At 37.8% G+C, this 21,299-nt stretch overlaps 1 protein-coding gene and 1 long non-coding RNA gene across 8 annotated transcripts; one reads left to right on the forward strand and one right to left on the reverse strand.

Annotated features, from left to right (window-relative positions):
* The first annotated feature begins 307 nt into the window (after positions 1 to 307).
* On the forward strand, positions 308 to 21,030 carry LOC122531698 (excitatory amino acid transporter 1-like). 7 transcript variants are annotated; one of them, XM_043659825.1, is made up of 10 exons: positions 308 to 587; positions 6,553 to 6,852; positions 6,916 to 7,057; positions 8,220 to 8,502; positions 14,857 to 15,257; positions 15,840 to 16,034; positions 16,143 to 16,326; positions 16,831 to 17,259; positions 18,122 to 18,256; positions 18,702 to 21,030. In XM_043659825.1, exons 4-10 carry the CDS (start codon positions 8,483 to 8,485, stop codon positions 18,847 to 18,849), a joined length of 1,512 nt encoding a protein of 503 aa, XP_043515760.1. In that variant the 5' UTR covers positions 308 to 587; positions 6,553 to 6,852; positions 6,916 to 7,057; positions 8,220 to 8,482; the 3' UTR covers positions 18,850 to 21,030. The 7 variants fall into 7 exon arrangements, with proteins under 7 accessions (XP_043515760.1, XP_043515761.1, XP_043515758.1 ...); XM_043659826.1 differs by having other exon boundaries at positions 6,553 to 6,789; XM_043659823.1 differs by having other exon boundaries at positions 6,553 to 7,102.
* LOC122531700 lies at positions 1,986 to 3,290 on the reverse strand. Its single transcript, XR_006307357.1, has 2 exons — positions 2,830 to 3,290; positions 1,986 to 2,740 (listed from the first exon to the last, which is right to left on the reverse strand). It is a non-coding gene; the product is annotated as an uncharacterized LOC122531700 (long non-coding RNA).
* Positions 21,031 to 21,299: the final 269 nt, after the last annotated feature.

Here is a 21,299-nt window from a genome sequence, read left to right on the forward strand (position 1 = left end):
TTTAATACGAAATGATCTTCGCTGTACTTTACATAAACTATTTATCAATTTTAATTTCATTTCTAACAGTCGTGATCAGCGATGCAATTCATATTAGGATAAAATCGCTCGTAGTTTGCCGCCTCTGCGCAAAGGACGTGCGCCGATTGGTCGAAACTCCGAGTCAGGCATGTGAACGCGATTGGTCCAGCCAGCAACTGAAAGTTACTCGAGCGCCAATCGCATCACGCGGCTCATAGAAATTGCTCCTTTCTCCCCCGCCTTCCAACTTCCCCACCACCCGCGCGCTTTTCGAACATTTGACTTTAATAACATGCGTCTAGTTGTAGCACAGTCCCGCGACTGTCATCGCAGGGTATACACGAAAACGCGATATAACTAGTGAATCGCATCGTGTTAGCACAGTCCTTTACTCTTTCCATTAAACTCGAGTCGAAACGAGCCTGTTACAGTTTCTCCAGCAGCAAACAACTGTTTTCGTGAACGCGTTTTACTAGCAACTCGGGATCGGTATATTTAATGTGCACGCGAAGTGTTTTGTTTCAAAATACAGAAATCGAGAAAAGTTATCGACGCAGTTGCCACAGGTAAGAAACTTAATCATACTGTTTGGTCGTGCGGTTTGTTTTATTGGCTCTAACCTTTCGCGATTTACAATTAAATGTACAAATTGTAATCGATCCTGGAACAGTTTAACATTCTGTTTGTTAAAAAGTTGGAAAATTATACTTTGACTCGGGGAAATACTAGAGTCAAATCCTAGGATTTGAAAATTTGAAAGAAATATGTTATGCATATGTCAATGATAAAGTATCGATCATGTAAATATAGATGTGAGTATCAATCGAAAAATAATTGTGGAAGACACGCTTAAATATGGTTTTGATATATTTTTGATCTTTACCGATTGAATAGACAATGTTGCAAAATTTAATTTCCAATTGAAACTTTCTCGTTGTGTAAAGAAACATATTTTTTTTTTTTAAGGTCTTTCATTAGTCTTTCACTAAATGTACTTTTAAAATATAACCTATATTTAATTGTGTACATCTGAAAATTTCTGTACAATCGTAGGCGTAATGCCAAGCATTGTGCTATTTAAACCGGATCAACATGAAATCGTATTCATATCTGTTATAAAAGACATGCGAGTCTACTGTTACTTCTCGTATCTTTTAAACAATCAATGAAAAGTTTGAAGCAACTTTAACAACAAAAATAAATCTTACGTTCTTGGCTTACCTAATGTGGAATGAAATGAAAATACATATGTAAATAAAATTATCGAGTTCACTGTAAAACATTGTAGAAATAATTCTAGATTTTTTCATTTTAAGTTTGAAAACTCTTTAGAGTTCAGAGATTAGAAAATGTAAATTTGAGATTGGTGGACAGAGACATAAATTATCGACGATCGAAATTGTAGAAATTGCATTGATTAAAACTTCTACATATCTAACGATTTACCTAATAATAGACTGTGTTGAATTTTGTCAGTCTCACATTATTCATAAATGTTTTGCAACACAATGATACAGAATTGCATTATGAAATGGACAAGAAACATACTGTCCATATTTTGGGTTATATCTTGAAAAGTACAGGAGCACCTTGCAATGTCTCTCCAATACTTGTTTTAATTGTGTCTGATGATTTTCAACAAATAGTTATTTGTCAGCAAAGTCAAAGACTACTGCCTGTGCTTAAACATGTCACCCATGGACAGATTCTTCTCTATTCCTTTCTATTCTGTTCTTCCAGTGGACATATTCTTACCGCGTATTAATTTTGTTATTGAGCGGAGACAAGTGGTTCTTCTATAAATCTTTTCAGGCTTCATTGCTGGTATGTTTACATTCAAGAATAATACAGGGTGCAATTATGACCCACTAGAATATACCGCCGTGGAACGTTAGCATCGTTTCTAACAAAACGGTACGTTTTTAACAATCAAGTCACTTCCAGTCAAATTGCTCTTATTTCTCTTTTGAGAAACGTTGCCAATAACTAGGTCTTCTTCTTTCTTTTATACATCTGAAAAAGCTCTCCTTCTCTTTCTAGAAATTAGGAAATTCTACTGCGGCTCTCTGTTTACTCTAAATTCTTTTTTATCTATTCTTCTTTCCAACTCGAGTTGCACGTGCGAGTAGAAACGGGACTGTAGCTTGTTCAATCTTCAAATTTAAAGAAGCAGATTCGAGTCTCGGATCATATCGCATCGTCAACGAGAGACGGAGCTATTAATCAAAATCAGTCGAAAATAGATTAATTGCTGCTTCATCGAAAATACACGACATTCACTTTTTTTCGAACTCGTTGAAAATTGGTCGTTTGTTATTTGCATCTTGCCTCTGATTTTCTTTGTAACATCGTTCACCGGTTACGTAACATCGTTGACACTGGGCACTCGTTGCAACACCTGTTTAAAAAAAAAACAGAGAATTAACAAGGAGGAAAAGATTTTGGGATACTTGAACGATCGAGTTTCAATGTTGTGGTCGGTGGAGAGTCGAGCTTGTTATTGTTCCTTCCTCGTCCAAAGCGTGCAAACAAAAACGCACAGTGGGCATCATTTACGGTCTCAGTTACGTAAGAATGTGATTGCGTTTCTGAATGACGATTAACCGTATTTATTGATATGCACGCTGATATCCTGCTTGAGAATCACGCGAATCAGATGATACAGTTGATACAGTTTATGTTGAAACACGATCCTCCAGACTTACGGAAAATTGATTCTCTTTGAACAGAAAAAAGGAAAAAAGAAAAGAAGAGGAAACAATTAGAATATTTCGCAATTTTTAAACTACGTATCTTAAAATTACTAACCAATACAAGCAGCTTGATAATAATTGTTGCTCGTTTGAGAGTATTTCCTAGGTCACATGGTTATTGGAGATCAAGGTTATTGTTTCTGGAACAATATCAAGAAAAGTCGTTTCTGAGATCTGTGAAAAACAGTTCTTTTATCTGTATGCTCTTGCGTGGCGTCGGAGAGGAGGGGGGATATTCGCACGATATATTCGTCATCTGAGAAAATATAATGCCTGGTTAATAATATCCGTGCAAAATTGAAAATTATAGCGATCCTTGCAATTCAGGCTAAATTGGTTGATTCGAGGCTCGTAACAAAAAAGAAAAAAAATGATGTAACAGTCTCGCGACTGCAGTCGCGAAGTTTGAAAGTTTGAGGGTTATCCAGGGAAATTCAAGACGGGAAGTCAACTGCGCATGCGTCGAAGAACAAATCTGCGTGGTCACAAAACGCGCGAAATTTGATTTTCCTCAAAAAGTAATTTCTTCACCCCGTTAGTTTCTAACAGGAATAAGTCGTAACATAATACAAAGATACTGGAAAGTGTTTTTAGATAAAATTTTAGTTTATATAAAATTATCCATTTACATTAAACAGAATTAAATTTGATTTTAAAATACAAGTTTAAATAAATTTTGTATATATATATATATATATATATGTAATTTATAATTAAATAAAGTTTTATAATAAAAATGATACTATAGTAATAATTTAAAATTAATAAAATTAATAAAATTATTTATAGTTAGGTGTTACTTATGGTTAAGCACATGCTTGACATAATAATGAAAATACTCTTCCCATTTAACAGTACACAATGATCGGTCTATAACGATCTATTTGACTAAATCATACTACTACTGCGTGTGAAAAAAAAACCAAAAAAAAAAAAAAAAAAATTGAAGAGCATGAAATTTTACTTTCGATACATTCCAATTATCCATTTCTTCCTATCGTTTGATTTCAATTACACACGTTTAGAATATAGCAGCATATTTTTGACATACTGCACGCGCTGTTGTTGACCAGTTTGATAAATTAAAGACGCGATCTGACGCGACCGAGCGCGCACTCGCATCGAAACGAAGAAGCGTCCACCAAAGAACAACCGAAGTTTCCGCCTACGTTTTGATCCCATAGCTACTTGTATATCATCAGCTGATTGCGTCACGGTCTGGTTTTATAATAGTTCATTAAATTGCCGGTAATTCGTGGTTGTGGGGCTATTTTATGTAGTATAAATGAATGAACATTATCGTGCAACACTTTGAAGTAAGTTCCACGTTAATTCACGTGTCCGTTAATCATACTGATTTTCCGTCAGTTTTCCATTTTTTACTTTTCCTTTTTAAAAAGGTTAATAACAAGATACATATTTATATATGTATTTTTTTATCAGATACATATATTTATTTTATATTATACAATATATATATATAAAATATATAAAAAGATACATATATCTATTTTATATTATACAATATATATATATATATGTATATATATGTATATATATATATGTTGTTAATATAAATATACAATTTATATATAAAATATATAAAAAATATATATGTGTCTTTTTATATATATTATAAAAAAAAACAAATACATAAATATGTACAAAAATTTGCAAGCACAGAAACTTGTCTAACATTTGCCAGTTTATCTTGAACTTCGAGAAACCATGCCTCTGCAGTTGGACATGATAATCAATGGTTTTTTTTCTCTTCAGCTTCCCTCTTGTGTACTAAATTATGCAGACTCACGATCACGTAACACGCGCATTACGATCGCACAATGAACACACGCCGATGACTAATAGCGAATCGCGCGAACGTAATATGATTTATAGTTCGATTTATTTGTGCGAGTTTACGGACGAATATACAATGGTCGGAGAATCATCATTTTTCTTTTTCTCTGTCTTTTCATTCGTCGTCGCTAGTACGAGGTAAGAATCGATTCTTATCGAGATTCTCGAGCACAGTCAGAATATGTGTATTTGTGTCGATGAGATTTGGCAAAATCTGAGGGGGGGGGGGGGAGAGGAGGAAAGGATACGACACTTGATAGCGCGCATTTTGCAAATGGGGCGCGCGTTGCTTCTGGACTCCCCCAGAAACGCTCTAATGGCCTAAATAACGGCCACGCGAAAAGTATTGTATTCGCGTTAAAATCTTTCTTCCTCTCGACTCGAGTGAAACGACAAAAGTGACCTATTTGCTAAGCTTTGCTCTCTCTCTCTCTCTCTCTCTCTCGCGTGAACATTCTCGTACGCGAAAGGATTTTGCGATTTAGGACTTTAACCTTTTGCGCTGGAATGACGTGCCACGCACGTCAAGAATTTTTTGTCCCAAAATTGCAATATTTTCTCAGTTTTAAATATATTTAAGTATAATCCAGGCAAAACAAATAATAAATTTATTACTTCTCAATAATTTCTATCCAGTGATATCATACCGACGAGTTCAAATTATTGTATACGGTTTGGTCACTCGTTATGGTCCGCAATCAGTTGCCAGCGCAACGTGGTTAACCTCTTGTGCTAGAATGACGTGCCACACACGTCGAGAATTTTTTATCCAAAGTTGCAATATTCTCTCAGTTTTAAGTATACTTAAGTATAACTCAGGCAAAACAAATAATAAATTTATTATTTCTTAGTACTTTCTATCCAGTGACATACCGACGAGTTCAAAAAGAAAGCGACGAATTATTGTATACGGTGTGGTCACTCGTTATGGTCCGCAATCAGTTGCCAGTGCAACGTGGTTAACCTCTTGTGCTAGAATGACGTGCCACACACGTCGAGAATTTTTTATCCAAAAGTTGCAATATTCTCTCAGTTTTAAGTATACTTAAGTATAACTCAGGCAAAACAAATAATAAATTTATTATTTCTTAGTAATTTCTATCCAGTGACATACCGACGAGTTCAAAAAGAAAGCGACGAATTATTGTATACGGTTTGGTCACTCGTTATGGTCCGCAATCAGTTGCCAGCGCAAGTGGTTAAAAACGCGAGCTTCGTGAGACTTACGGTTGGCCGTTCCTCGTTTGATTCGGCGCACGACCCGGGCGAAATCAATTATAAACTTGACCCATCTCGACCCTTCCTGTCAACGAGAAACGCATTACGACTTCCTTCCTCTTTTCGGGCGGCTGCCTATCGAAAAGAAGTTGCCATTTTTTTTTTTTTTTTTTCGAGTTTTAACCGAGGAGAAGATTTTACCTTTACTACCATTTTTTTCTGTTTTCGTTCGCTTTTTTTGTCAATGGAATTTTAACACTAGAACCACCAAAATGATCAAAATGACCAGTTTATAACATTCGTTGGACATTCTACAGACGTATTTTTAAAGATTTAAATAATTTTTCGCAAAATATACGAGAAAAAGCTCGTACACTCTATTATGTTACAAAGTTCCTCTACACATTTTCTTTTTTTAATCTTCAGTATTATTTTCTGACAAAAGTTTCACGCATTAATCGTCGATAACATTAATCCTAGCGTCAAGGTAAAACAAGGTAAAGGCAAAACGTGTTTTACTTATATTACTCACGCACTTACGAACTCGCGAATTTACGACAAACCACGAATCTTTTCCACACACTGGAAAGAAATTTGATGGAAAAATTGGGGTCAGCGTTGCGTGCATGGAAACTAGATTAAAAAAAAAAAAAAAAAACGCCTGAAATTGAAAGAGACTAATCGACCTGTTCTCCTTCAACAGATCGAGAGACCATTATCGATCTCAAGAAACTTTCCACCACAACGGCGTGGAATCGCTCATCGATCGGGGATCCTCCGCCAGCGTCATTATCATCGACATCGTCATTATCATCATTATTATCGTCATCATCGTCGATTCAATCCCGTTAGGAAAAAAAGAGAAGAGCCGGAGGAAGAGGAGCTTCATTGTGGAAGTCGGAAGGAAGGGATCGGTGTGTGTGCCACCGATCGGAGGAAGGTGATTCGAGAAGAGAGAGAGAGAGGCCAGGGAGAGCCAGAACAGGCGACAAACAATAGACGGGTAACCCGGTGCTCCCGATGGGGTCGTAGTTGCGCGTATTTGTAATGTATCTGACGATGATAGGCCAGCACGGCAGGAAGAGATCGTCGTAGGGGGATCGCCATAGCTAATCGTACCACCCAAGGTGGCACAGATTGAGAGCTCTATCAGCACACATCCTCTCCTGGCCCGAGAGAGTACGAGCACCCATCGACGATCAAACCCGGTACGCGAGCACCTACATAACTACGTACGCAACGTACGAACGTATGTACGTTTTCATTGAAACGCTCGATCTTCCCTTCTTTGGGGGCAAGTGTTCGCGCCTATCTCCCCCTTCCATCCCCAAAAGGTTTGCAACATTCTCGTTCTGTTTTTGGAGAACGACCCACCACGATTCCTCAACGTCTGTCAGTCACTTCCGGATTATGCGACTTATACTCGTCTCTTTCGATTCGGCTCGCGTTTGCAATATTTCGAAAATTATTAATTATAATTGTATATTCGAAATTATAATTATTATACAATTAAAATTATAATTTTCTAAACTTTCGTGTGACAATTGAATATAGATACAAAATTCCAGATGTTAATCAGAGTCCTCGAACTGTCGCGGTATTTTTCATTCTCAGTTTTGCCGCCTTGGTAACACTATTTTTGCTACCCTTGGGAACTTCAGCCCAGTGTGTAAACGTTAACTCTCGGCGTGTAACAGAAACTTTGTAACTTTGAAACTTCACGTAAAGGATACTCTATAACGAAAGGGAAATGTAATAACAAAAAGAGTTTCGACGCTCAACGCTCTGAATGAGGATCGTCACTCTGTGATGGAAAAGTGGCACGACTATTTCCAAAAGTGATGCGAGTGTCTCCAAAAGTGGCACGAGTATTTCCAAAAGTGGTACATTTCTATATAATATGATATATATATATACAATATAGTAAATAATATATATATTATATACACAATGTGGCTTATATTTAATATTATTATTAAATACTTATATTTTATATTACAATTAAATATTACATTTAATATTTAATATTAATACATATATATATATATATATATATATATATATATATATATATATATATATATATATATATGCTATAGCAATACAATAGTATGGTATAGTAAAAGCTTCTGCAAACTCCTACACGTACATATATTTTAACATTTATATACTTTTCTCACCCTCGTCGAAGCCAAAGAAAAAAAAAAAAAAAATAGAAGAAGAAGAAAAGATACCATCGCGTGATTCGTACGTTCGCAGAAATAAGTTCCACGCAGGCCATCATCAATTGTGCGTGCTAACAAACTAAGTAACTCGATCTTCTTTCTTCCCTCGGTTCTCTACTGGTTGCGGTGGCAACAACGGTCGCAGCGGTCCAAGAAGTCAGAAGCCGAGGCCAATACCATCGTCGGCGATCAACGGATCAACGGATCGGATATCGTCGATCCCTTTTTCGAGCCTCTCGACCTCTCCCGCCGCCGCCGCCGCCTTCCCTTCCCCATCGGGGCGCGACGACACACGCAGCAGCCGCTTCCGGCTAACCGGAAGTGACGCTCTATGCGAACGGGTGACCACCGTCTTTCGTCGGGACACCAACACCACGCAAACGTAGGCCAGCACTACAGACGGGCATCATGGAAGTCGCCACTGAACTGTACGTATCCACCGTTCTCTTTCCTCTTCTCGCTTCGTTTCTTTCTGCCACGTCTCTTCTTGCCTTTGGCACTCCGCCTTTGACATTTTGACAATCGTATACTATGCTCCCCAACGTCGCGAAGTCGCCTTTCACTTTTTCCATTCGTTCGAAGCGGTCGAACATCCGTTTACAGATGGTTTAACCCTTTGAGTTTTGCTTAGTTCCCTTCATCATTGCTAATTGTATTTCTTGCTTTTTTTTTTTTTTTTTATTCGTGGAAGCTCGGACCTTCAATTTCGTCCTTTGAGTTTCGCTTGTCTGTCATTGTCTAGTCGTCGCAAGATCGCGGTCGTTTTTTCCTTCATCGTGAAGCGTCGAACTCATCCGAAAATCATCCGTTTTGTCCTCTGAATTTTGCCTGTCCCCTCATTAATCATAGGACAATCGCGTTTTTTTTTTCTTTTTTTTTCGTTACAGAGCCTAGAACCTCCGTGTTGCTTGTCCCTGATCGCCGTTAACTCCATAAGCTAGCGTCGAGAATTTTTTGTTCCAAATTGCAACATTTTCTCAGTTTTAATATTATATTTAAATGTAACCCATGTAAGCAAAACAAATGATAAATTTATTACTTCTTAATCATTTCTATACAGTGATATCATACCGAGTTCAAAAGAAAAAGAAAGCGACTAATTATTGTGTACAGTTCGGTCACTCGTTATGGTCCGCAATCAGTTACCAGTACAAGTGGTTAACCTCTTGCCACGCATGTCGGGAATTTATCCCAAAATTGCAATATTTTCTCAGTTTTAAACATATTGAAATATAACACAGGCAAAATAAATAATAAATTTATTACTTCTTAGTAATTTCTATCCAGTGACATACCGACGAGTTCAAAAAGAAAGCGACAATTTATTGCGTACGGTTCGGTCACTCGTTATGGTCCGCAATCAGTTGCCAGCGCAAGTGGTTAACCTTTTGACGTGCCAAGCACGTCGAGAATTTTTTTTTTCCTAAAATTGCAATATTTTCTTAATATATTAAATATAACCGAAACAAAACAAATAATAAGTTTATTACTTGTCAGTAATTTCTATCCAGTAATATACCGACGAGTTCAAAAGAATATGAAAGCGACAGATTATTGTGTACGGTTCGGTCACTCGTTATGGTCCGCAAACCAGTTGCCAGCGCAAGGGGTTAAGCCGACATTGACAGGCAGATGAAGTTTCTCCGTCGCGCAACTCATCGGTTGCATCACCGGTTCGGCTAATAAATTCGCGTAAAAGGACACATTTGCGACAACTGAACAGCGTTTTGCTCGAGGCTATTAAATTTCTCGAATCGCGTTATTCACATTGGCAAGAATGAAAAAAAATTTCTATTTGTTCTTCGTTCGTCGTCCTTTTCCAGCGTTTTCTCGAACGAGCTCACGTATACCAAGGATACCAGAAACACCGCAGCCACCGATTCAGAATTTCCGCCACAGTGATGTCAATCAACAACTGTGTGTCAATTGCTCCTGAAGTACGCGCCGTGAAAGTACAATTTGATAATTGCCGGGCCAGTTAAGATTAATCTCGGGACAGCGTCGATGCCAGTTTGTCGAAATGCTTCGACGATAGCGCGACCTTGTCGGCAAGGAAGAACTCTCGCTCGAAAATGATACATACCCGGATGATTCACGTAACGTGCACGAGTGAAATAATCTTTAACCTCTTGGAATGAAGCACGTCAAGAATTTCTTGTCCCAAAACTGCAATAATATTTGCTCAGTTTTAAGTATATTTAAGTATAACTCAGCCAAAACAAATAATAAATTTATTACTTTTCAATAATTTCTATCCAATGATATCATACCGACGGGTTCAAAAAGAAAGCGACGTGTTGTTGTATACAGTTTGGTCACTCGTTATGGTCCGCAATCAGTTGCCAGTGTCACGCGACTAAGATAATATTATCGACGTCTCAATAAGAAACAGTGATCGTTAGTTGCGTAGAATTAGTAAGGTAACGTCACAGGTATTTAATCTTATCCTTGCAAATGAAAGCCGTAGTATTCAAATGCTAAGGTTTCAATGAAACGATATGAATTGTATACGAGACAGAATAACAAGTCAAAATCTACCGTAGTAAAGGTATATGCGAATTGAATCTCTCGGGAGAGGTTTCGACAGAAAAACGATATGCACTAATTAGGGTACAACACCGATCTGCCTTTATTCAAGAGTGACGGGTATTTATACAGTGTTTGGTACCGATGTGGGGGGACCAATGGTCGCATTCCATTTATTGTTATCTGGTTGCTGGATCTTATTACAATCAACATTGGTCATATTTCTAGCTGGTGAGTTATTGTTATCCTGTCCCTAACCAGAAATGGAAATGATAAGGGCCTTATCACACCAGCGCAAGTGGTTAACCTCTCGCCTCTAGCCACGCACGTCGAGAATTTTTTCCCCCCAAAATTGCAATATTTTCTCAATAAGAAGGAGTTGATTTTTTTGAAAGTGGAATAAATTTTTTTAATTTCATCGAGAGATAAAGAGAGATCTACGAAAATGAACACGAGAGTAAGAATAGTAGTTTCCACTACGAAATATGTGTGGAATGTGAACCCGCGAGGATCAAGCGGTTGATTGGATCAGTCTCTACGAAGACTCAAACCGTTCTGCACGTTTCAATATAGAGGAGACTCGAGTATTCGTCGTTTGAAAATTTCGTAACAACGCCGGGACAGCGAGCGGTTCAAGATACGAGGCCGAAGGGGCGACGTATGTATGTATCTCCTACACAAGGTCATCGGCAACGAGCGAGCGAGCAAGACTTTCAAGATTGATCGGCTTGTAGGCTCTCCTTAAGGCCTACTTAACACGAGGTCGCTCGTAAGAGACTCAATCGAATCAGAACGAAGACTACTGACCCCCTGGGTTCAAACGGACGTTATCGGGCGACATTTGCTTTGTTCTCTCGATTTGTCAAACGCGCGAGCGGAAACGTTGATCGTGGGGGGGACGCGATCGCGAAAAACGACTCGCGGAAATCTGACACTCTTTCGGATTATAAAAATAAAAGATGACGGGCGTCTGAAACTTGACGACGAAGGAGATTGCGCAAGTATATTTCAAACGGACATATCAGATGGATGACAAATTTGAAATACGGATAAACGATCCACGTGTCGTATTAGAAACTTTGAAAGATTGAACAGTTCCAGGGATACAAAGAATTAGATGAACTTAACCTCTTGCGGTGGCAACTGATTGCGGACCGTAACGAGTGACCGAATCGTATACAATAACTCGTCGCTTTCTTTTTTCTTTTGAACTGGTCGGTATGACATCACTGGATAGAAATTATTGAAAAGTAACAAATTTATTATTTGTTTCGCCTGGATTATACTTGAATATACTTAAAACTGAGAATACTATATTGCAATTTTGGGACAAAAAATTCTCGATGTGCGTGACGTACGTCAAGAGGTTAACCACTTGGGCTGGCAACTGATTGCGGACCATAACGAGTGACCGAGTCGTATACAATAATTCGTCGCTTTCTTTTTCTTTTGAATTCATCGGTATGATATCGTTGGATAGAAATTATTGAGAAGTAATAAATTTATTATTTGTCTTGCCTGGGTTATATTTAAATATACTTAATACTGAGAATACTATATTGCAATTTTGGGACAAAAAATTCTCATGCGTGGCACGTCAGTCCAGCGCAAGAGGTTAAGTCACTCGAAAGGCAAAGATTTGTTACTTTTCTATTGGAAACTTCGAAGTATCGAGTATTTCGAGAAACTCACGGAGAGAACTGACAAGTTTAAGTCACTCGAGAGGCAAACTTTGTTATTTTTATTCTTCGTTGAATATTCCGAGGGACGAAGAAACTTGCAGAGTGAGTTAGATAAATTTCAGTCACTTGAAGGGCAAAATTTGCTGTTTTTATTCTTCGTTGAACAGAGAAAGAAGTATTTCGTTGATAGTAGGGCGAAAAATTAAATTTCCTCTCACCTATTTTTTTTTTTTTCTTAAAAAAATATCAAAATACAAGAAACTTTACTAATTTTATTAATCTTATTAATTTAACTAATTTTATTTTAAATTTACAATAACAAATTTCATAAATAACATCAAAATACAAGAAGTTTTACTAATTTTATTAACCTTATTAATTTTATTGACTCGGCTAATTTTATTTTAAATTTAATTTTTCAATTTTTTTAATTAGCTAATTTTCATTTTAAATTAAATCCAAGTTCGAACATGATTTTTTTCTATTACGTTTTAAAAATTATTTCTTTCAAATGTCGACCGCCATCGCAAATTTCTGCTCTTTTTTTTTTGTTAGTAGGAAGTGACTTTCGGCCCACCCTGTATCTACACGGTCAAATGCCAACATAACGCATAATCGATATCGTATCTAATCGTTTAAGCGATTATGTGAAATTTATTATGCGACATGCTCATCTCCATAAATAGTACGCATACGCGTCTTTTTTACTTATCAATGAAACGTTTCATTCAAGGCCTTCAACCTTTCACACCGTCGCTCACTGAAATAACACTCCATAAAAAGTTTATTGCTATTCGCGTGCATTACGTAAATGATGCTCAGCGATGAAAAGTAGCGTCTCTATTCCCTCGAGTGCGCGGAGGAGGGTATATATTTATGGTGCTTGCCAAAGTAAGCTCGAGTCAAAAATGCAAAGATCAGGAAAGTTGTCCATTTGACGCAATTATACAAATCTTAACTCGTTGCATCACTAGCAACACGGGTGAACAACTTTTCAATCGTCTTTTCTTTTTTTCCTCTCCATCGAAACTGTATACTGAATAAAACAAATAAAACATGCGAGTTACAATCAGTCAATTAAAAGTAAAGCACTCTGTCTTACATTTTTCGTTACTGCAAGGAAAAGATTCGTTTCTATTTTTTTATTGTTTCACTACTTCTTTTTCCTTCCTTTTTGTATTTTCGTTTTCTTTTAATACGCTTAAAAGGACAAATATATATATACTTTACACACACACACACGTATATGAATTTATATTTTTACACAACACACACACATATGGTTGTTGAGTATATATAATGGCTATATATGAACAATTATATGTATATAATTCGTCAGTCGAACGCGCAAAAATTCTCAACTCTTTTCAGATCTCGTGATATGATGTGAGTTTCCCGATCGTTCGCAGACGAACGAACAGATATAAAATTTATCGAAGATGCTGTTCGTGACCACGCGTGGTCAATGCCAACGCCTATGCAAATGGGCAAATAATGACACATCATGCAAAAAAGAAAAAAAAAATTAAAGAAAAAGAAATAAAACTGCATTCGTTTATGTAGTCATGGAAATTCACAGCTGCTACGTAAAAATGATCAAATGAATATACACAGAACTCGGAGAAAACAACATGATTTACAATCTTTCCAGAATTTCTTGCCCCGTTTTCTTTTTCTGATAACCATGTTATTTAGTCAGTTAATACTTCGCCGTCGATTTATCAAACTGACCAAGTGACCAGGCTCGTTGACATTATTGAGGGATTAACTCTCGCAATTAATCCCATGGACACAACAAATTGCCTCTTTTTCAAAGTTTCGTTACTCCACTTCCGCAAAATTTCCTTCCCGAGGGACGACGATCTGCGTTGGCGAACTGGAAACGAGATACAACACGCCGAAGGCTGCGCGTGTACGACGATCGAATTATTTACGATTCCTTTGCGAACGCTTTCGTGACGTAATCTTGTTCTATTCCGCCATAACTCAATGTAGATTGAACGGTGTCATTGTTTCTTTTTTTTTCTTTTTATCTTGTGAAATTCTGCAGAGACTGTCGTTTTAAAATTAAGATTCTTAAATTCTTGGATCCATAATTTTCTAAATTCAAGAATTCGATCTTCTTAAATTCTGAAAGTCACAATTCACAATTTCTGAAATTCACAATTTAACCACTTGCGCTGACAGCTAATTGCGGACCATAACGAGTGACCAAATCATATACAATAATTCGTCGCTTTCTTTGTGAACTCGTCGGTATGATATCGCTGGTTAGAAATTATTGAGAAGTATACATTTATTATTTTATTATTTGTTTTGCTTGGGTTCTATTATTATTAACTGAGAAAGTATTGCAATTTTGAGACATCAAATTCTCGACGCACGTCATTCCAGCGCAAGAGGTTAAGAATTTGTGATTCTTAAATTCTGAAATTTACGGTTCACAATTTTTGAAATTCACAATTAAAGAATTTGCGATGTCTTAAATTCCGAAAATTACGGTTCACAATTGAAGAATTTAGGATTCTTGAATTTTGAAATTCACCCAACGCCCTGAACGGCCCTCTGTTTCAGATCGCCGTTGTCGGGATCGGATACGCAGCGCAAGATCGTCGAACGTACTTCGTACTACCCCCAAGAGCCGAGCAAGAGGCCAAAGACCAGACAGGAGAAGATTCGATCATGTCTCAGGCACAATTCTCTAACCATGTTAACGGTCGCCGGTGTGTTCGGGGGCGTGGTCCTCGGTATTATCCTGAGGAACATGCGGAGCCAAGGATGGACGCCCCGCGAGATCATGTACATCAACTACATAGGAGATCTGTTCCTGAGGATGCTGAAGAGCTTGATCTTGCCGCTGATTATATCCAGCTTGGTCTCGGCCATTGGATCTCTCGATCTGTCATTGAGCGGCAAAATTGGCATGCGCGCTATAGTGTATTACATGGTAACCACTATTAGCGCTGTTATACTAGGTCAGTGAGAGAGGCTAAGTAACGAGAGATTTCTGGCTACTTCGTAGTTACGTAATCGAGAGTAGTAGCGCGGCAGTTTACCGGGTGGGATATCGCAGGTGAAGGATAACGTCGTGACACTGTAACAGTAGTGTACCGACTGAGCAACAGCAGGTATATGAATATACATACCTCGTCTGTGGCAGAAGTAACAAAAGTTGTGGAACGAGACTTGGAAATTTATTTTGAATAACAATTTGTCAATAAATTTTTGAAATAATAGATTTCAATTATAATTAATAAGGAATTTGAAGCTGTGCAAATAATACTGTGGAAAAATAATAAATTGGAGAGCTCTGATTATTTGGGAAAGTAAATTTATTTGACAATTGAAAATTCGTCTTTAAATTATCATTCAGAATAAATTATTCAATTAGAAATTAATTAATTTAATTTTTTATATGAAATACTTAATAATATAATTTCGTTATTTTACAAATAGATGATTTCTGAAATAATATTACTTTGAAAAGTAATTTGAAAAATTTTTCGACACGATAGCAGCTTCAATAATAATGAACTGTTCCTCTCTTCTTCCTTCAGGTATCATTTTAGTAATCACCATACAACCGGGCGTAGGGAACAATCCGGAGATCAAGACGAAAGAACGATCTCAGAATGTTTCGACTGTCGACACGCTGATGGACTTACTTCGGAACATGTTCCCCCCAAACCTGGTAGAGGCGTGTATCTCTCAACACAGGACCGAAATGCAGAAACCAGAGAACAGCACAACAGGTTGAAACTGTAGATTCTTTCTATACATTTGTCCAAAGATTTAACAAGTCACAAATCATTCAACAATGAATTTAAATTAACGCGTCAATATATTGTTTGCTGGAACAGATAACATAGATTATTGGGAACCAGTGCAAAAAAGCGTGTCGGGGACAAACATCATGGGCTTGGTCGTGTTCGCCACGGTGCTGGGCATAACACTGGGAAAAATGGAGGAACAGGGCAAGCCGCTGCTCATGTTCTTCGAGTCCTTGTCTAGCGCCATGATGTTGATTACTCACTGGGTGATTTGGTAAATTCACATTTGACGAAACACTATCTTGTAGTCAAAGTACAGTAGCCCTCACGTAACTGACCACACTTTGGATCCTGTAACTGACCAGTGGTTACCCCCACCAATTCTTGGAATTGGGACTATATCCCCCCACTCTTCGCTATTTAACGTGAAACATAACACTTGCACAAAACAAGCGATATATGATGCCAACTGGTAGACTACACCTCCTCGTTTAAGTGTCCATAGTCGGGGCAGAAGGGAGCTACTGTATTTCGTACAAAATTATATCATTAAACACTTTTATAAAGCGTTGTTGCTGTAAAACATTATGTTGTTATTATAAAACGTTACGTTTTACGGCAAAATTTAACTGTTACGCTCCCTCATCCGGCGAAGTGGTGGCAGTTGTCCCGTTGTCATTGACAGCATATTCACAATGGCCAAAGATGAAGGGTTAATTACGTGATGGTAAATTGTTTTTCAATTTTTTTATAAAACGTGGAATATTTTATTCTCCAGGTTGTCGCCGGTGGGCGTTCTCTTCCTGGTGGCCGCCAAAATCACCGAGATGCAATCGCTGGACGAGGTGGTCGCTCAGCTAGGAATGTACTTCCTCACTGTTCTGATCGGCCTCTTCATACACGGGTTCATAGTCCTCCCCTTGCTGTACTTTATAATAACGAAGAGGAACCCGTACGTATACATATCGAACCTGGCCCAGGCGTTGGTCACCGCGTTCGGCACGTCCTCGAGCTCAGCGACGCTCCCGATCGCGATCAACTGCCTGGAAGAGGGGAACAACGTCGATCCACGAATCACCAGGTTCGTACTGCCGATCGGTGCCACCATCAACATGGACGGCACAGCGTTATACGAGGCGGTGGCTGCGATCTTCATCGCGCAAGTGCGTCAAGTCAGCCTCAGTTTCGGCCAGCTGGTAGCAGTCAGGTAACCACGATCTTTAGGGCATAGTTTGCGTTCTTCCTCTGTAACGCTGGAACTGCCACCCAACTGTATTTTTAACCATTTTTGCGCTGCAACTTTTTCTCAAATATATCTCACAACAACTCCGACTTTTTTTATCCGGCTTCTTATGTAACGTCTAGTAAACTTATTTGTTTGAGAGTGAAAATTATAAGTAAGAGTTCGCGAACGAAATGTTGAGTTATTGTTTATAATGTGAGTGTATTGTCAGTTGTTTAAAAGTAAATTTTGAAGCAACTGGCAGGATGTATATCATACGACAAAGTTATTTCATTTGCATGAAATAAACAAAAGTGTTCAATGAGCTCGGTTGAATTAGAGCTGGTTGATTGGCGGTCCACGAGCCCTTACCCCCACTTTTCTGATCGCTAGCGCTACCCCCTCCACTGCGTCAATCTCTCCGCCATATGACCCCCACGAGAAAATTTCAATACAGTGGCGGGGATAGCGCTAGCGATCAGGAAAGTAGGAGTAGCGGCCGCCAGTTAATCGAATCCATTGAATACTTTTTTACATGTATTTCCAATTCAAATCGAAGGTGTAAAATTCATCTATGATAGCCACGGACGAACTTTTCTTTCTACCCTGTATAATGCGCTTGGTTTGGTGATTATAGCGCATTATAGTAGGGTAGTTAGTCACATTGCTTCCTATCCTAATTAAACCTAGACCACGTGCATAAATAGGCAATTTTTACTTTAATTTTACTCTTATTGCGTTGCCTGGCGTTTCTCGCAGTTACGTCGAGGAAGCGCTATCGCGCCGCATGGCACCATCCAACACGGTTAAAAAAATATTTTAGCAGTTAATACTGAGATTTCTTTAGTATCACGGCGACTGCCGCAAGCATCGGTGCAGCTGGTATTCCGCAAGCTGGCCTCGTGACGATGGTGATGGTGCTGGATACTGTCCGTCTTCCGGCTGACGACGTCTTCCTAGTCATCGCCGTCGATTGGCTGCTGTAAGTTTCTTTCGTTTCAAATTTGTTCAATCTCTGCATCAAGCCAATTTTCACGAAACGTTGATTCTTGATTTTCGTTCATCTTTCATCAATTCGTTCAAAATTCATTTAAGTTCAAGTTTAGTTTAGGTTTATTTAGGTTAGTTTCTCCTTCAAGCGAATTTTCACGAAACGTTGGTCCTTGATTTTCGTTCATCTTTCATCAGTTCGTTCAAAATTTATTTAAGTTCAAGTTTAGTTTAGGTTTAGGTTTAGGTTTATTTAGGTTAGTTTCTCCTTCAAGCGAATTTTCACGAAACGTTGATTCTTGATTTTCGTACATCTTTCATCAATTCGTTCAAAATTCATTTATGTTCAAGTTTAGTTTAGGTTTAGATTTAGGTTTATTTAGGTTAGTTTCTCCTTCATGCGAATTTTTACGAAACGTTCGCCTTTGAATCCGCAGGGATCGCTGCAGAACGACGGTGAACGTGGTGGGGGATTCCCTCGGAGCCGGGATCGTGAACTATTTGAGCAGAAACGAGCTGGCTTCGTTGCCGCACAACGCACAGGCCCAGAACGGGGCGGACCATCACACCACCACCTCCATATGAAACCGAGATCGACAGAATTCGATCGGCTGAACTCGTGAATTGTCGACAGGGACGACGAGCAACGTTCCCTTCCTTCTCAACACTGCTCGTTAAATCGTCGCACAAATCCCCTTCCTCCCACCTACCCCCACCGAACTTTCAATATTTCTATGTCGAAAACGAAGTTCAGTAAGCATGATGATAATTCCTCGAGAACAAACGGCGACGTGTAATACGTAGCAGTTTTATTCCCCCCGTTCTGTTCGTAGCAGTCTTCCTATATATCCAAGAAGAGACCACCTCGATGGTTCTCGCACGATATTGACAGAGGAATATTTTTCTCCTTTTTTTTGTATTTAATTTCACAGCTGCCAGATTCATTCGATTAGAGTACAAGAAAATAATAATAGTAATCAAGTGATCCGATCATGTTTTAATGGTCGTATATATCTATATCGTTCATTTTACGATAAAATAAGAAACGAAAATTAAAATGGATCGAGCTTTCGACGTTCGATCTCTTCAATTCATTGATCCATAGTGCCATATACTTTAAAGTTTAAACGTCTTGAAGCTGAATTCTCTTTGAACTTAACTTCCCATTAAGTTCGACATCGTTAAATTCTGAAATATCCTGGTACTTGGAAATTCCTGCGATTTCATTTTCTGAAAGCTATTTTTCTTTCTAGAGTCGTGCTAATAACGTAATGAATATACTACTGCCTAGGTGTTCCAATTTATCTTGAAAGTGTTCTTTGTTTTCATTCGTTACTTCTGAACTCGTTTTACGGCGAAACGTCATTCTTTTCTCGCGAGTCGACGAAATTGTTACACAAAAACATTCGACCTCAGAAGCATTTTCTTTTTAATGAATACAATTTTTTCATACACCTATACTCGTATACGAAAAAATTCGACGACAAGTTAAAACGGCACGAATGTAGTCGAGATGTATAAAATCCCATTGTACATGATCGTTTTAGCCAGAACGCTAGTATCACAACAACAGTTAACATAGCATTGAATTACCATTTATAGCCTGATCTTTGTCTTCCATTGTTACGACCTTATAACCTTTTTATCGATTTACAAATTCTTAGCGATGTAATAGCCTATGAAATATTTATAATTGTCCATCTAATTCCCCCATAGATTTATACACCTGCGAAAGACCACGCAAAATTGTTTCAAATTATAGTATTATATCTTTAGGGAGCCAGTGACGAGAACATTATGATATTCAATATACCTCACTGTGCTAGATGAGAGAGAGAGAAAAAAAAGTGTTCAATTGTTAACTAGAAAGTGTAAAGGTGTATTTTATATATTATATAACGTATCTGACAAGAAACGCGTTATCAGGTGTACACTCATTTATACAGTTACATTGGTGCATGCAGAGAACGTAACTGAATAGTCAATTTATATTAACTTATTTACCGCGTTATATCTCTTATCCGAGGATCATTTAATTAACTCTTTGAAGTACTACAGTTTTCTCCTCCTTTGTAAATTCAATGCCATTTTGTTTCTTATCATAACAATTAAAATAAGAAATGCCAACGTATTGTGAAGTAAATTCATAAATTACCTAAGACAAAGATGGCTAAGTGGTCCGCAAGCCTTTGTCCCTACTTTTCTGATCGCTGGCACTACTCCCTCCACTTGCTTGCAATTCTGAGTGAGAGAGTGGGGCTCGTGCACGGCGAGGAAATTTCAATGTAGTGGGGAGATGGATGCAGTGGAGGGGATAGCGCTAGGGATCAGGAAAGTAGGGACAAGGAGTCGCAGGTCGCCAGTTAGCCTCTTAAGTCTTAAGAGATCTGATAAATTACGTATTAACTCTTCCTATTGAAAGATTTATATAAAAGAAAAATGGATAACCACACGATTTAATAAAGGCAAGAAATTGAATTGTTCTTCGATGTCATTATTTAGGAAAAGAAGAAAAAAAAATCAAGTTTCAATATACGTGTTTAATATTTAAGGCATGATTCAAAACTAATAATCGTAATCTATCGTAATCTATCGTGAATTGATGTACAGTTACATCTTGTAATCAGATACTATTAGCAGAATTTATATACCTGTGTTTATGTAATTAAGTAATCGCCATAGTTGCTTAAAAATATACTGTATGATATTTATTTGTACAATAAATGTACAAACTGACATAACAATAAAGGTATTGCTTATTTCTAATCAAAGATTTAGGCTAGTTCCCTTAAACATCGACTGTTTTAACTCATTCAGGGAAAGAAATATCTTTCACTATCGACTTTGCAAGTTATTTCTCCTTCGTTGTACGGGTTACTTCGACAATACAAAATAATTCGTTAAAGTAATTACTAAAAATTATTTATTTCAATTGTAATTCTATCTGTGCATAGTATAACATTTTTTTTTTTATTTTTTGGTTTCACCAGTTACATTTCAATTTGCATTGTCACAAGTTTAAGTGGCAGTTGCAA

This window comes from Frieseomelitta varia, unplaced genomic scaffold, assembly GCF_011392965.1.
Source record: "Frieseomelitta varia isolate USP_RPSP 00005682 unplaced genomic scaffold, Fvar_1.2 scaffold_412, whole genome shotgun sequence".
In the NCBI taxonomy this organism is placed as follows: Eukaryota; Metazoa; Arthropoda; class Insecta; order Hymenoptera; family Apidae; genus Frieseomelitta; species Frieseomelitta varia.